General features: G+C 39.3%; 1 protein-coding gene across 5 annotated transcripts in view; it reads right to left on the minus strand.

Moving 5' to 3' along the window:
* The window catches only part of arpp21 (cAMP-regulated phosphoprotein, 21), a 101784-nt gene that overhangs the window by 17821 nt on the left and 70076 nt on the right, over window positions 1-13887 (minus strand). For all 5 annotated transcript variants that reach the window (XM_039737269.1, XM_039737268.1, XM_039737265.1 and 2 more), the window contains 7 exons: window positions 9282-9390; window positions 6749-6786; window positions 6338-6394; window positions 5334-5560; window positions 3461-3694; window positions 2862-3028; window positions 2154-2249 (listed from right to left, as the gene is read on the minus strand). In XM_039737269.1, coding sequence (XP_039593203.1) covers window positions 2154-2249; window positions 2862-3028; window positions 3461-3694; window positions 5334-5560; window positions 6338-6394; window positions 6749-6786; window positions 9282-9390 — 928 coding nt within the window. The remainder of the gene's footprint in view (window positions 1-2153; window positions 2250-2861; window positions 3029-3460; window positions 3695-5333; window positions 5561-6337; window positions 6395-6748; window positions 6787-9281; window positions 9391-13887) is intronic.

Here is a 13887-nt window from a genome sequence, read left to right on the forward strand (position 1 = left end):
CTCCTTCATTTATACACAGAAGTGAGATATGGTGTCCCACAGGGCTCAGTACTGGGACCTTTACTGTTTTCAGTTTACATGCTTCCACTGGGAGCTCTCTTTAGAAAACATAATGTTAATTTCTACTCGTATGCAGATGGGACCCAGTTATAACTTTTTTAGACCAAATGACATTTCTCCTTAATTAGATGTGCTAGTGAGTTAAAGGAGTGGATGGATGAGAACTACTTGTTTTTGAACGCATATAAAACAGAAATGCTAATTATTGGAGGGAATGATCGCTGCAATATTTTGTCATTATTTAACTCAGTTAGAATTACCATTTGTTTAACTGAATCTCCCCACAACATAGGCATTATATGTTTTTTCGATCTTAAAAATGTTGGAAAATTAAGGTGTTTCTAAATATGCAGGATACTGAGAAATTATTCCATTTGTTTCTATTAGGATTGACTACTGACTGCAATGCTGTGTTCACTTGGTATTCAAATTGTTCCTTTTACAGCTTTCATGTGATTCAAAATGTTGCTGCAAGAATTATTACAAGAACAAGAAAGTATGTTCTTAAGTCCTTACACTGGCTTCTTGCAAAGTTTAGGGCAGACTTCAAAATCCTCCTTTCAACATATAAAGTCCTGTTTACGTATATGAATTTATCATTACTTACAAACCAGACTGCACATTAAGATCTCAAGATGCCAGACTTATTATGATTGCAAGGATTAGTAAAATAACAGTGGGAGGTCAAGCTTTCAGCTACAGGACCCCAAAGCCATGGAATGGTCTGCCTGCTACTTTAATTTAACTGCCCCTTCAGTCTCAGCTTTAATATCCCGACTGAAGACTCACTATTTCAATTTAGCATACCCTGAGTAAAGCTGATGATCAGCTGGGCATACTGCATCTCTGCTGTTAGTCATTAGTGCTAAAATATAAATGATGTGATATTTTAAACTGTTACTAACCCTTGCCTATTCTGTTTCTCTTCTCAGTTTTCTCATGTGGCACTTGGTACACCTACTCTACTGCCACATTGTTTTTCTGCCTAAGGAAAGTCATCTCTGATAAAGGAGCACTGGAATCATTGGATAGATGGGTCCATTCATCAGACTGGCCTGCCCAGCACTGACTAAGCTATTTGGGCGAGGACTGTGTCTGGCCTGAATGACTCCACTTTTACAATCTAGCAGTGGTTCTACAATTAGCTAAAGGAAAGATACCACTGTTTTGTGGTAACAGGTTCCACTTTCTTTTGATGTATTTGAACAAATCTATGTGATGGCACACCTTCTGCAGAGATGTGGGAAGATTTTAATTGAGTTTCTTCATGCTAGTTTAAGGTGACTTGCATATGTTAAATAATAACTTGGCTCCAGGGGCTGAGTTTCAGGAGCAGGTCACTGCACAGAGGGATCATGTAGGGCTTTGTATTTCAAGGCCTCAAATGGCAGGTTGGACCAAAACCTCCATGCTTCCCTATGTATGGAGAAGTGGTTGGGAAAGTGCAGTAGCTTAGCTCTGCAGATGAGGCTGAACATCTGAAAAAGGATTTTACAAAATGTGTTGTGTACTTGTATTCTTAGTACATCATTTTAATGATTTTGTTAATTGTGGCCCTGATAAAACTTTCAAAAATCTGGACAAACATCCTTCATTGTCAAATCATACCAAATTCTGTTTTTAATGTTTTATGGTATACAAATGTCATCAGGCTTGATGTGATTTGGAAGGAAGACAACTTAACATTTACTGGACAATGTCAAGTTAAGGAGGAAACGGAAAGCTGTGTGTGACAAACACATGTCTAAAGTGCTTAAAATTCAATGATGAGAGTACATCCCCATCCACAGACAGGATCACACCTACACAGACAAGGAGATATGCCACTTAGACAAGGTTATGCTCTCAGGCATGTTGGGACTGTCCAACATCTGTCCACAGAGACTTGTAACTTAGAGATATGTCAGCCCCGTGAAACATATTCCCAAAAGGGACACATCACATCTAAGATAACTTGGCTTCCTAAACACAAAGACATGCTGCAACTCAAAGAGACATATCACTTATAGAGATGTATGCCAACAGAGAGATCAAGACACACAGGTCCACACATACACAGAAACAAGTCAATAAAGAAAGAGCAAAAGACGCACCACAGGAAACTGCTGAGTCGGTGAGACGGGCAGGAGGTGCTGAGAGTGGAAAGAGACTGCAGGATACTGAACTGGCTGGGAATTTGACTGCATAACCTACACAGAGGGCCAGTAGAGGCCATAAAGAGAAAGGGAGAAGCATGAGAAAACGAAAAACATCACAGACACATAAACTCATCTCAATGAAGTTGTTCCAATACACTTATCATTAAAAGAATTTAAGGTGGCTACAATGCAAGGATATCTAATTAATGTGTTCTCAGAATTAGAACCATGATGTGGCTATACACAGTTCTACCATCTAAGCAAAAAAGGTTAAGGCCTGAGGAACATGACAAAATCCTAGGTGGTTCATGTCTGTTTCAGAAGGCCAGAGAATGTGGATATGTTCTGCTGTCCAGCCATATGCACAGCTGTTCCACAATCACTCAAAGCCTTTCACACTCAATAACAGGCATGTTGGTAGAAGGCCAATTATGTGGCTGCATGCTCTTGCAAGCTGGATTGCTGCCAAGTACCCTACAACCAGTTACCACTGTAGGACAGCAGAGCTAAAGACACAATGGCAGCTCCTCCTCCTTTTTACAGCATGGACCATGACATTACACAGGCCCTACCCTTTATGTAAAGGGAGCTCATGGCATCAAGCCACTACCTCACTTTCCTGTAGGGTTAAAAGAGGGTGAGGCCAGCAAATGACCTTCTTACCTGTGGAGTTATGTGGTTTGCTATTGGCTGCTGCTGTTGTGTTGGTGGGGCTGTAGGCTGTTGAGGTGTTGGCACATTCTGCTGTGAGGACTGGCCCACAAGCTGGCTTCTTGCATTAGGTGGGTTGTACACTGCAGGTGTTCCATCAGGATTAACAAATGGCTGACCTGAAAAAAAAGGCTGAATGAAAGGCAAAGGTGGTACAACAAGAAATGAACACCAAAGAATATCCACTGGGTGGAAATTCAGATCTGGGTGGAAATGCAGACACTTTTATTTATAGAAAATCCTGATTTCAAAACAAAGATGTGGCTGGTTTTAATTTTTTCACTCTGTACTTTCACCTTATCAGGTATGAGTAATGTGAAAGACGTAACTCAAACTCCTTATTTTCATTGCGAAATGCCAAACAAACCATTTCATTTTGTGTTGCGTCTTTGTATAACATATGCCAACTCGAGACCTGTAAGACTGATATTTTGCCACTGAAGTTCAGGGATAAACTAAGATGCCAGAGGTGGAGAATAAATCAGAAAGATTGTGTTTAAAAATCTAGTGCCATAAACACTGGGTCACACTGCCTGAAAAGCAACACGTACCGGTGTGAGGGTTCAGCAGGATACTCCCTGGAGGGATGCCTGTAGCCTCCAAAGGCACCAGAATGTAGCTTGGGCTATTTGATGAAACTTGTCCAGTTAGGCCTGGACCATCTGTGTAGGAGTTGCTGCCTGTGGAGCTTACGGAAGCAGATGAGAAGATTGTGCTGCTCTGTAGGGACTGATGAACCCTGGACAGTGACCCTGAGGAGCCGCCACTGCTGGAAGACTCAGAGCCTGCAGGACAAGAATAAGACATTTTCACTGTCAGCCCTAAGAGGAATATGGATAACAATTCATGCTCAACCTGGTCAAGCTGACTGCTGGAATCCACTAGATGTCATCTAGGGCAAATTAAATCCAAGTTATCAGCATGGCATGAAGTATTTGCCTTACCCTAGTGTCTTTGCAGTCCTTGGCAGTCAGCAACAAAACTTAAAAACTATTAATCACACTAGCAAGTAAAACCATCATTGTTTCTGAAGCAGGTTTACCACCTAATCCTACTGATGCTATTAATATCACTATAAAGATGGAATGAAGATGACCTGGTACCAGTTTGTAGACAATACCTTTACATGTCTTTGGCTGTTGTAAGTTTAACCTCATAATATAACACAACATTCTCAAACTAACTTAATCCAGTTTACAGGCATGGTCAGCTACAATCTATCCCAGAAACATCAGGTGCAAGGCTCGAACCAAATCCATATGTGGAACCAGACCATTGAAGGGCCCACTTCAAATAAACAACAGAAGCATCCTGAAAGAAACCCAAACAAACACAAGATCTCTACGCAGACAGAATCAAGAGAATGTGAACCCAGGGCACTGAATCCATTAGGCAGCATCTGTAACAAGTGTGCCATTATGTTGCCCTTCAACTTAGTCTACTATCCCAAATTTTAAGCAACTCAGAAGCCTTGGGCAATATATACTGCCTATAAAAACCCAATGCTCACTGACTGCCTAAGGCTCCACTGGTCAACTACGGCCAAAACAACCCTCATCTGCAATGCTAAAAATGCCCTGCTTATTTACCTGTCCCCTTAGTCCATGTCCTCTACTCTTTTCCACATATCCCAAGATCCTTTTCATGTATTCTTGTGGCCTAAAGCATTTCTGGGTTAAATTTGCACATCTGCTCAAGTTTGCCTACAGCAACAATGATTACTGGTTAAAATTTCATAAAACACTAAACATTTGATATTGGTTTAGATATAGCCAGAAGCAATTTCTTTTGCTTGCTTATAATTTAATTAGCCAAGCCTAGAATGAAATTTGACTTGATGTTATTGCACCCTGTTCATCAGCAGCCAGTAACATGAGTGCAGAGGAAAGCACAACAGGAGGATGAGGTGGAAAAGCACAGATGAAAGGGAGCAGAAATGTCAACAAGTGGCATGAGTGATCCATTTATTTGTTCATTCTTCCCATGAGCTTAGTGATGTCACAGCAGTGATTGTTTTAGGACATTTGTAACAAAAGCAGTGACTGCCAGAACACCTACATTTGGTGAAGTAAGGTAGTAAAGTAAGGAGCTGTGGACAAATGATTTGAAGCTGTGGGGGTAAATGATGCGGGTGTTCAATTGGACACTCATTGTCAAATGAGCGGGGTGCGGTCAAGTACATGTGTAGATGAGGAAGCCATCATGGGGGGTTGATTTGAGTGGTATGGAAACATTTGTCACTGGAATAGAGTGATGAAGGCCCCTCATCTGTTATTTATGGGTGCGTTTGCATGATATGACACCCTTTAATTGTTTTGTGGTAGAAGTGATGGGTGGGTATGTATACCAAGGTGAATGGATTGATGGGGTGCTCAGATATTTCTGGGAAGGGGGAGTGATTGTTTCCCATGTGCTGCTGGCTACCTGTTTTAGAGAGCTTGCCCATGCTGCGGGTGCTGTTGGAACTGTCTCCTCTTGTTAAGACGGTTATGCCACCTATGCTGGCTGTCTTGGTCACAGTGGGTTTCAGATTCCGGTTTGAGCTGTCTGAGTCAGTACTGCTCCAGGGCCGCTGGTCACTCCATCTCATATCTGTCTCAGTGCTGCTCTGCCGGCTGCCTGTTGCTTTCCCAGTACTGTCCCGATTCCCCCTAGTAATGGAGAAACAGAATAGGCTTAGTGCTTATGTTTTGTGAAGATCTGCCCCATTTTATTATTATTAAAACAGTCCCTGAATTAAGTGTGAGCAGTGACCACAGGCTGCCATGCAGGTCCACCATCAAAGGGGCATGGAATCAGCCCACTTGCCACATTAACACATTTTTTTTAAAACTGATGATGTGAAATCCTCAATGCTCAAGCTGACATGTTGAATTTAAAAACATTCAGAACCCTGTCAAGTTATAAAACAGGGAGCTCACTCCTGCTCCCAAGGGTTGTAGCGGTGGCTTGCATCTTTCATGCATAGCGATCATACGAATGCATTTTGCATTTTCTAAATCTCTGGTGGGCCTTGAATTTGCAAGGTTCTGAAGAGACATGGTCTAAACAGCATCTGTCTATTGAGAGTAGCACACCTGAGTAGCACAGAGTGGGTCACGCAGTACAGCACATCATCGACTCTGGGACTCAGCAAAGCCATCCAGGGGTTCACTTCTGATTCCGTGAGTGCGACTCAATAGGAGCTAGAGTGAGATGTCCTGCTTCAATGTCCGCCAAGCGGCACGTTCTTGCAGGTGTGCTCTGCCTTTCACTGTAACTTTACTATGGAATGGCGCTATAAAGATGGAGTGAAGACAGCGCCAGTGAGAGGAGCAAAATGACAGCCACAATCAAAAAACTAAACAAACAACAAACAAGGGCAGACTTGACAAAAAAGAGACAAAGAAAGTGTTAGCTCTGGTGCCATTGCCAATTTCAATACTAACCGGAATAGCTGCCTTTTTTTCTGACTTTCATTAAATAAAGTACTGTCTTCCAAAATCCTAAAATCCAAAGAAAAAAGAATCAGGGTTACATGATCTACAACAAAGAGATCAATCATTTTCAAGTGGAGAGCTGTCTTTTAACAACTTAGAAGCAAGAGTATTACAGAAAAGTTAATGAGATGTGTTGCCGATGGACAGCTCTCCTCTTGTTTGAGTACATCTTTCTTTGCTAGTCAGGCTCTCCAAGCATGCCAATGAGGAGCCTTCTGTCTGTTATTGTCTGATCTGACAGATGCCTACAAGCCTACAGGCCTATAGTACAAATGAGAAGCAGGCCCCAGTAACTACTCTTTCAGCCATGCTCCACCCACCCCTTCCTGCCATACCATGGTGCTCTACTGAGTTCCTCACCTTGAGTCCATATAAAGGTTTTCCTGTGAGCAAACTGACTGCAAAGAAAAAAGACAAGAGAGAGAGAAAAAGAAAGAGAGAGAAGTTTCAGCAGAGCTTCACATCATGACACAGTGCAGGGGGATGTGCTGAATAATACAAAAGTGTCAAAGCCGCCTGCCTCTGCAAATTCCTCAAAGCCGTGCAATGCTTTGTTCTTCAGTCTGAGAAAGCGTGCTTTGCGGGCCGGAGCTCATCTTGTCTGGAGTAAGGTATGGATGAAAGAAGGCGAATTATTTCAGATCAACGCCTGATCAAGTGGAGACTTGGGGGTTTGGGTGGGGGTTCAAAAGGTAAAGAACACAGTGAGCTAGGGGCTCCTTCTAATATACCGAAAGTATATTTGCTTCCAATATCTTTTTGTTCATCTATAAGGCTCTTTTTCTTGTAGCATGGGCATAAGCCCTCCACCCCCATTTTGCTTCCTCACATCTTCAAATCATTTGTTTGTTTTAAAACCTGTGTACCCTCAATAATTTTATTTTCCTATTAGCTAGAAAGACAAAAGCACTATACAAAATCAGGTGAGGCTTGAATGTTCACCTTCATTTATAGCCAGATGTCCATAGGGTCAAACAAATGTTAGTTTAATCATGAAACCATTCACTTTGAAACTTTTATATCTCTCAAATATGTAATAGAATTGTGCAAAGTGCTATAAAAACACTTCTAGAATGAGAGGGCGTGTATTGCTTGAAACAATGAAAAATGATAATGCGCTTCTCACTTGTGTGCACTATAAGGACAGGGTAGTACAAGCTTCTTTGTGACAGCTGCTCTCTAGCCTTCTCATCCGACTTTCAGGCACTCAGCACTGACCCAGGTCCATGCAGATAAGATGCCAAGTAAAAACCCTTTTAACCATTAGGATGCCAAACTTCACTGTCAAGATTGTTCTGCATCTCTTAATTAACATACTGGTTAGAGCACCAATGGCCCACTTCACCCTCATACTAACACATCTGATGAAATACATTGCAATTAATCACTAAGGATGAACAGATCTAATCTGCCTCCACAATGTCTGAAGTAGAGAATGCTAGCTTCTAAGGGCGGAGATACCAAGTAGTACTGCCTCACACTTTTGCTTTCCTCAAAGCAAAAAGGAGGGTGGAGACTACAGGAGACCTTGTAATCTCATGCCTGTTCCTTCCACCACTTGGAAGATGTATGGATGTAAGGCATGTGAGGTATTTATTCATAATCCTACTTGTATTGTTTTTCAAGAAGTGAGGTGTGGAAATTTGAATTCTTGCCTCATGCTCGTTATTTATATTAAAGGCTAAGCATATCCATCAATTAATTTTCACATATACATAATATAAATCAGGGTTATAATAGGCCAGAGCAAATCTTAGCCACATCAGGCACAGGGTAGGAACCAGCTCTAGACAGTCTTTCTCAGGGGACATAGCCGCACTCACGAACACCAGGCTAATTTGGAGTGTCTAATTAACTACATACACAGTGGTAGAACAGGTGCAGTCCACACACATAATGACCAGGCCAGAGTTCAGATGTGGACCTTTCAATCACTTTAGTAGCATAAGAACAGATGGACTTTGTTTACAACACTGCTTCCCCGGTATAGAAGTCCAAATATTCCTATTTTGACAGAGATGAGTTATGGCGTGGTATGCCATGTGACTCTAACTCAAATTCTTTCACTTCTCAAGCTTCGGGTGTAGGTGGCAAGTGAATTCCTTACTCATAATCCTACTTTTCACCTCTATGGTTTGCATAAAAGTCCTTTATTCACTTGAGCAGTGTGGGTACTTGTGATATTTTTTTACTTATTTACTCTCTTCTCCAAAGGGGGGATGAGAATATAACTACCCCTATACTTAAATGACTGCCTTTAATCGTGTCAGGAATGCAAATCTTTAATAACTAAAGCTACTATTTTCATATTTCAAAGAACTGAATATGTTATGTGAGTTCTCCTTCAATCTTGCAATCTGGACATGTTGCCCCTGACTCCTGTTTCGCTTTCAAAAGGGGAGCCTGTAGATTCATATTCTTTCTTCTGTCCAGCTGGAAATAAAATGAGGCATGTGAACCCTTGATACATACTTCCTCTCCACTTACATTCCAGTGTAGTGCCTTGTAAGCGTGTTTTACAATTGTACAATTAGCATTTTTATTTTGAATATGCTAGTAAGATGTGGGAGCATCTGCAGTCACCCGTTGTACTTGGTAAACTGTGGTGAGACCTGAACCATTTTGAATCAAAGTGTGTCTTCTTAAAACCCACATAATGGACCACATACCTAGGTGTTGTTAGATTTTAGAGAAAAACACAATCAGGTGCAGTAATGAATGCTGCTCAAGGAAGTATAAAATCATAAGATGTTGACCATAGTTTATAAGAAGCATTGAATTTTCTTTTAAACTTAAGTGGACATAGTCCTCCAAAGATATGGGCATCATGAAGATCCATACAGCCTGAACTTGCTCCTGTCAAAATGATAATTAGTTACATATGACACTCTACCTGGCCATCATCCTTCTCCAAGCTGGTGCTGTCTCTTTTCAAAATAAACCTCTTCTGAAATTCATCACTTTTCTCTTCTCGTACATGTTCTGAAAATCTTTGCTCGGGTCTGTTAATACAGAAGAGACTTGTTAAACAAGCCATTGATACAAGCACATTAAGCTCAGAGCCCCTTCCTATGCAAATAAAGACAACCAAGCTTGACTAATCCTCTCAAGGCATCAGGCCCGTGTGAGAGGTGGCCTGACATCCTGCCCATGACATCCACCACTCAGGAACATAAAATATAAAAATTAGGGACCAAAGACAAGAAAAAGACAAACAGTAAGATACATAAAACAGTACACTTCAGAAGAAGACATCTGCAGCACATTTTATATGATTTGGCTACTACCTTGATTCAAGGTGACATAAAAGTTATGGAGAAATTGTGTACATTTGTTTTTTTTTATAGTGGAAGTAAAAAGTGAAGAGTCAAATAGTAAGCTGGAGTTAGCAACCAAATTGGGAATCTTGTGGTATAAAGTCCACATTGCTTGCAGTTGTGTCACATTTCTTTCAGAGTTGTTTGTCATAATGTACTAGAGAAATACTGAGGCTTTGTACTCCTAGTAAGTGTGGAAAAGATCATTGTCCACAGTTAAACTAATTTAAACCTTTCTGTGCTCATTCATGGCATCAACAAATCTGAAACAGAAATTGAGCTCAATTAAGTAGTGTCTGTATGATGAAGACATATCAAAGGGAACCCACGCAGACACAAGGAGAACATGCAAACTCCACCCAGGAAAGCGAACCCAGGTCTCTTTACTGCGAGGCAGTAGCGCTACCACTGTGCCACCATTCCGCTAGGCCAGCTTCATATATGTAGAAATAACAAAAATATGAATACTGTTCATATTATTCTGTTCTTATGTCCCATACCTTACTAGTTGTTGGCTTAACAAACATTTAATAAAATGATCAGAGTAAAGGCTGTCTAGAATTTAGCACGTAATTAAGGGACATGCGGGTGGACAAAGTATATGTGAGAAAGAGTGTTCATGGCACTGAATTTTCAAAGAGTTAGTAGTCTGTAGGCAACAAGTTGTAATAGTTTACAATGTTTTAGGAAGTGTACAGAGGGATTGAGGCTCTCCTGACCCCACATGTCACCATCTGTTGCTACTCAGTATTAATCACGCCATAGATACATGGACAGGGGAATTTTGTGGCAAAACTACAAGCAGACATGGGAGCACCAGACTAGTGACTTTAACAAAGATACGATTTACAGTTCAACAGTAGTGACCTTTAGTTAGGTTTCCACAGATGCAAAACAGTGTAAACTATATAAATCAAATGTATTAATATGAAGCTCCTTGAGCATGGGAAGAATGCTATATAAATAAAATGTATTATTATTATTATTATTATTATTAATCTGGGAGGAATACAGTACAATATGCCACAAGATCTCCTTAATCAAGGAAATAAATATGGCAAGAAATGCTGATGAGGCAGTGCTGAAGCTCTAGATGCTCATGACCGTTTAATAAGTGGTAAAAAAGATACAAAGAAAATGTATTACATTAATTCTTTTTTGTTTATTCAAATAAAGCTAAAAGAGTTTTAATGCTGAGGTCCTTACAGTGTCAGTCTTGATGGATGTTTAGGTTTGGAGCTTCACAAGAAGACAGCATGATTGAATCAGGTTCTTCCATATGACAAAGTTAAAGACACTGAGCATAAGACTTTCCAGATCTGAAAATGGATGGGCATGAATAAGAGAATGCTTCATGAGGACCTAGCTTTCATGCGGAAGGTTACTCACCTCTCCCTTTCCCTTGCTGGACAAAAGCCCTGTCTTCATTTAAAAAAAGTAATTCTCATGAGGCTTTAGGTTTCTGTTAATATTGTGCACTAATAATTTAGAAGTATATATTTAATAATATTTCAGCTTTCAGCATGTTTTGAGCATACAACTGGATAACGGACATGTGAATTATACAACATGAGTTACATTAATTTTGTTTTTCTTTTGTCCATGGATGGTTTTCCACAATGTTTACATTTGTACAGCTTTGTCTGCTATTGGCTTTTATTATATCATAAACTTTTTTTCTTTCCATTCTGCATGAAAAATTAGATAAAAGTTTTTTTCTCAGATACCACTACAAACTACAAATAAAAATAGCGTTTTGGATGGAATATTCATTTAAAGAAATAAACTTAAAGACATTTACACTAAGTGACCACACTATGAGGTTCTCTTACTCAATCAATGATTGCTCAGACAGAGAAAGAATTCAAGTGTAGACAGTGCCTTTGGATAATTCAGACAGGGACTAAAGGAATGCGTGTGAAATTCAAAAGTGAAATGGGTAAGACAAAAGATGGGTAAGTTGCTTTGAAAGGAATAATGCAATAGGCTCAGGGTAGATGGACATGATTATATCAGAAACATCAAACCTGCTTAGGCTGTCACACATACCAGTGTGTTAAACAAAGATAGACAGTGCTATAAATTATGCTCTGAGACCTTTCAGTTATGGAACACAGAAATTTTCTAGTAAGATTGTTCTATTCATTAATCTTGGTGTCAGAAATTGTCAAATTGCTGCATCTTTATTAAAACAAGAAAGTAGGATTTTCACAGTAATTGTCCCTAGTGTGTGCGTGCCCTGCGGTGGGTTGGTGCCCTGCCCAGGGTTTGTTTCCTGCCTTGCGCCCTGTGTTGGCTGGGACTCAGTAGTTAGGGGTTGGATAATGGATGGATGGATGCTACAATAATGACCCCATAAACCTATAAGAAGTATATCGAGTAGTGCACCACTCTAAAAACATCCTGTAATGATCTATTGAATACATCAGACGCAAGCTGAAGTGACCTATGTAGGGAATTATAGGCAGCAAGGTAGCTGGTGACTAATACAGCTTTACCAAAGAAGGCACATCAGAACAAACAGCAAATTGCACATTGCCATAGCCTGAATATAGCATCTGCCTACCCAAACAAGTTCCAACTCTATCAGAAGGAAACACAAAAAGATGTTGTAGCAGTTGTCTAAGAAATGTAAACATAACCTAGTCTGATTCAAATTCCACAAGCAGAAACCACAAAAATGCATCGATCCATCCTAAATGGCACCATTAATTCAAAGGTTGGAGGCTGCAAACATATTGGTGTGGCATGTATTATCTTAATACTCACTTGGTTGTTTATACCAGCTAAACTAGTGAATATGATAGAATATCTGAACTTTTTTTCACAAAACTTACAAAATAATGTGCTTTAGTAAAATGTTAGGACAGTGCTAAAATGGTTCTGGGCAAATAACTTTGAATTTGGCTAAACACATTAGCTTACCCAGTCAGCAGATCTCATCAAAAAACAAATATCTGTAGAATAAAACAAGATGAGCTATCAACAGCAGAGGTGATCCAGTTACTTTTTAACAACTATAGGATACATTAGAATTAATATGATAACACTTTTCTATAAACTCCACATCTCAAATTCAGTCTGTTCTGAGGACTAAAAGGGACCTTGGTGTACTTTATAAAGTAGAACTAAGTGTTGAAGGGGAACACTGAGGAGCAGTAGAATAGATTTAACAGTACACATAAAAGCTGCTGGATAATTTAGAATCAAAAATTATAAGTCTTAGAATACCACACAGATCTCTTCAGTAGATGAGTAAGGAGATAATAAAGTAAAACTGAAGTGTAAGCAGTTCTATAACAAGTATAATAAAATGACTTTGGCATTAACTTAAAAACACAAGGGATATAGTTAGAGAGCATTAGAAATGCTAAAAACTACACATATAGAAATGTTTATGATCTGCAAGGGACACATTCTTTGGTATTTTAAGCGTGGCCAGGAAAGAGATGATGCATAATAAGAAAAGTGTGCCTAAGAAATAAAATATATAGGGAGGATTATAGGATAAGAATGAGGAAGATTATAAAGAGAGATATACTTATTAACTTTTTCTGACATTTTCACCAGTGAACATGTCTGTAACATAACATTAACCACAGATTCAGGTAATACAAAACAGTTTCCAGGCCTAAGAAAACAAATATATCATCTGGGTCAGACAGCATGTATCTTAAGAGTCTATACAGTATAAATACAATTAAATACAAATAGATAAGATTATGTACAAAATATATGTATATTATATACAGTATATAAAATCTTTTAACTTTTTTTTGATGAAGGTCACTACAAACTATACAAATGCTTAAGGGCTGTAAACTAGCTGGTATGTTTTAATATAAAAAGATTTGAAGGGATCTTTAAAATAACAAACCAGTTGTCTAAGATTGTAATACCCATCATAATTTTAAATGCAATCATGTCAACATTTGTGTAAACAGAAAATACTGTATTTACTCCTTCAGTTTTAAATATAAACAAGTCACCATTGCTTTAAACTGAAAAGATTTAACTCCCTCAATTTGCAACATAGCTCTTACCATGCAATTGTGGAAGCAGTCTAGTAGCTCACCTGTCGAAAGTTACTGAACAATTTTTATAACCTTTTAATGATATGGAGATCAAAATTGGACACAATGTTTCAGAAAAGGCCTCACAAGTGTTATATACTTTTTACAA

Source organism: Polypterus senegalus, chromosome 15 (assembly GCF_016835505.1).
Source record: "Polypterus senegalus isolate Bchr_013 chromosome 15, ASM1683550v1, whole genome shotgun sequence".
NCBI lineage: Eukaryota > Metazoa > Chordata > Cladistia > Polypteriformes > Polypteridae > Polypterus > Polypterus senegalus.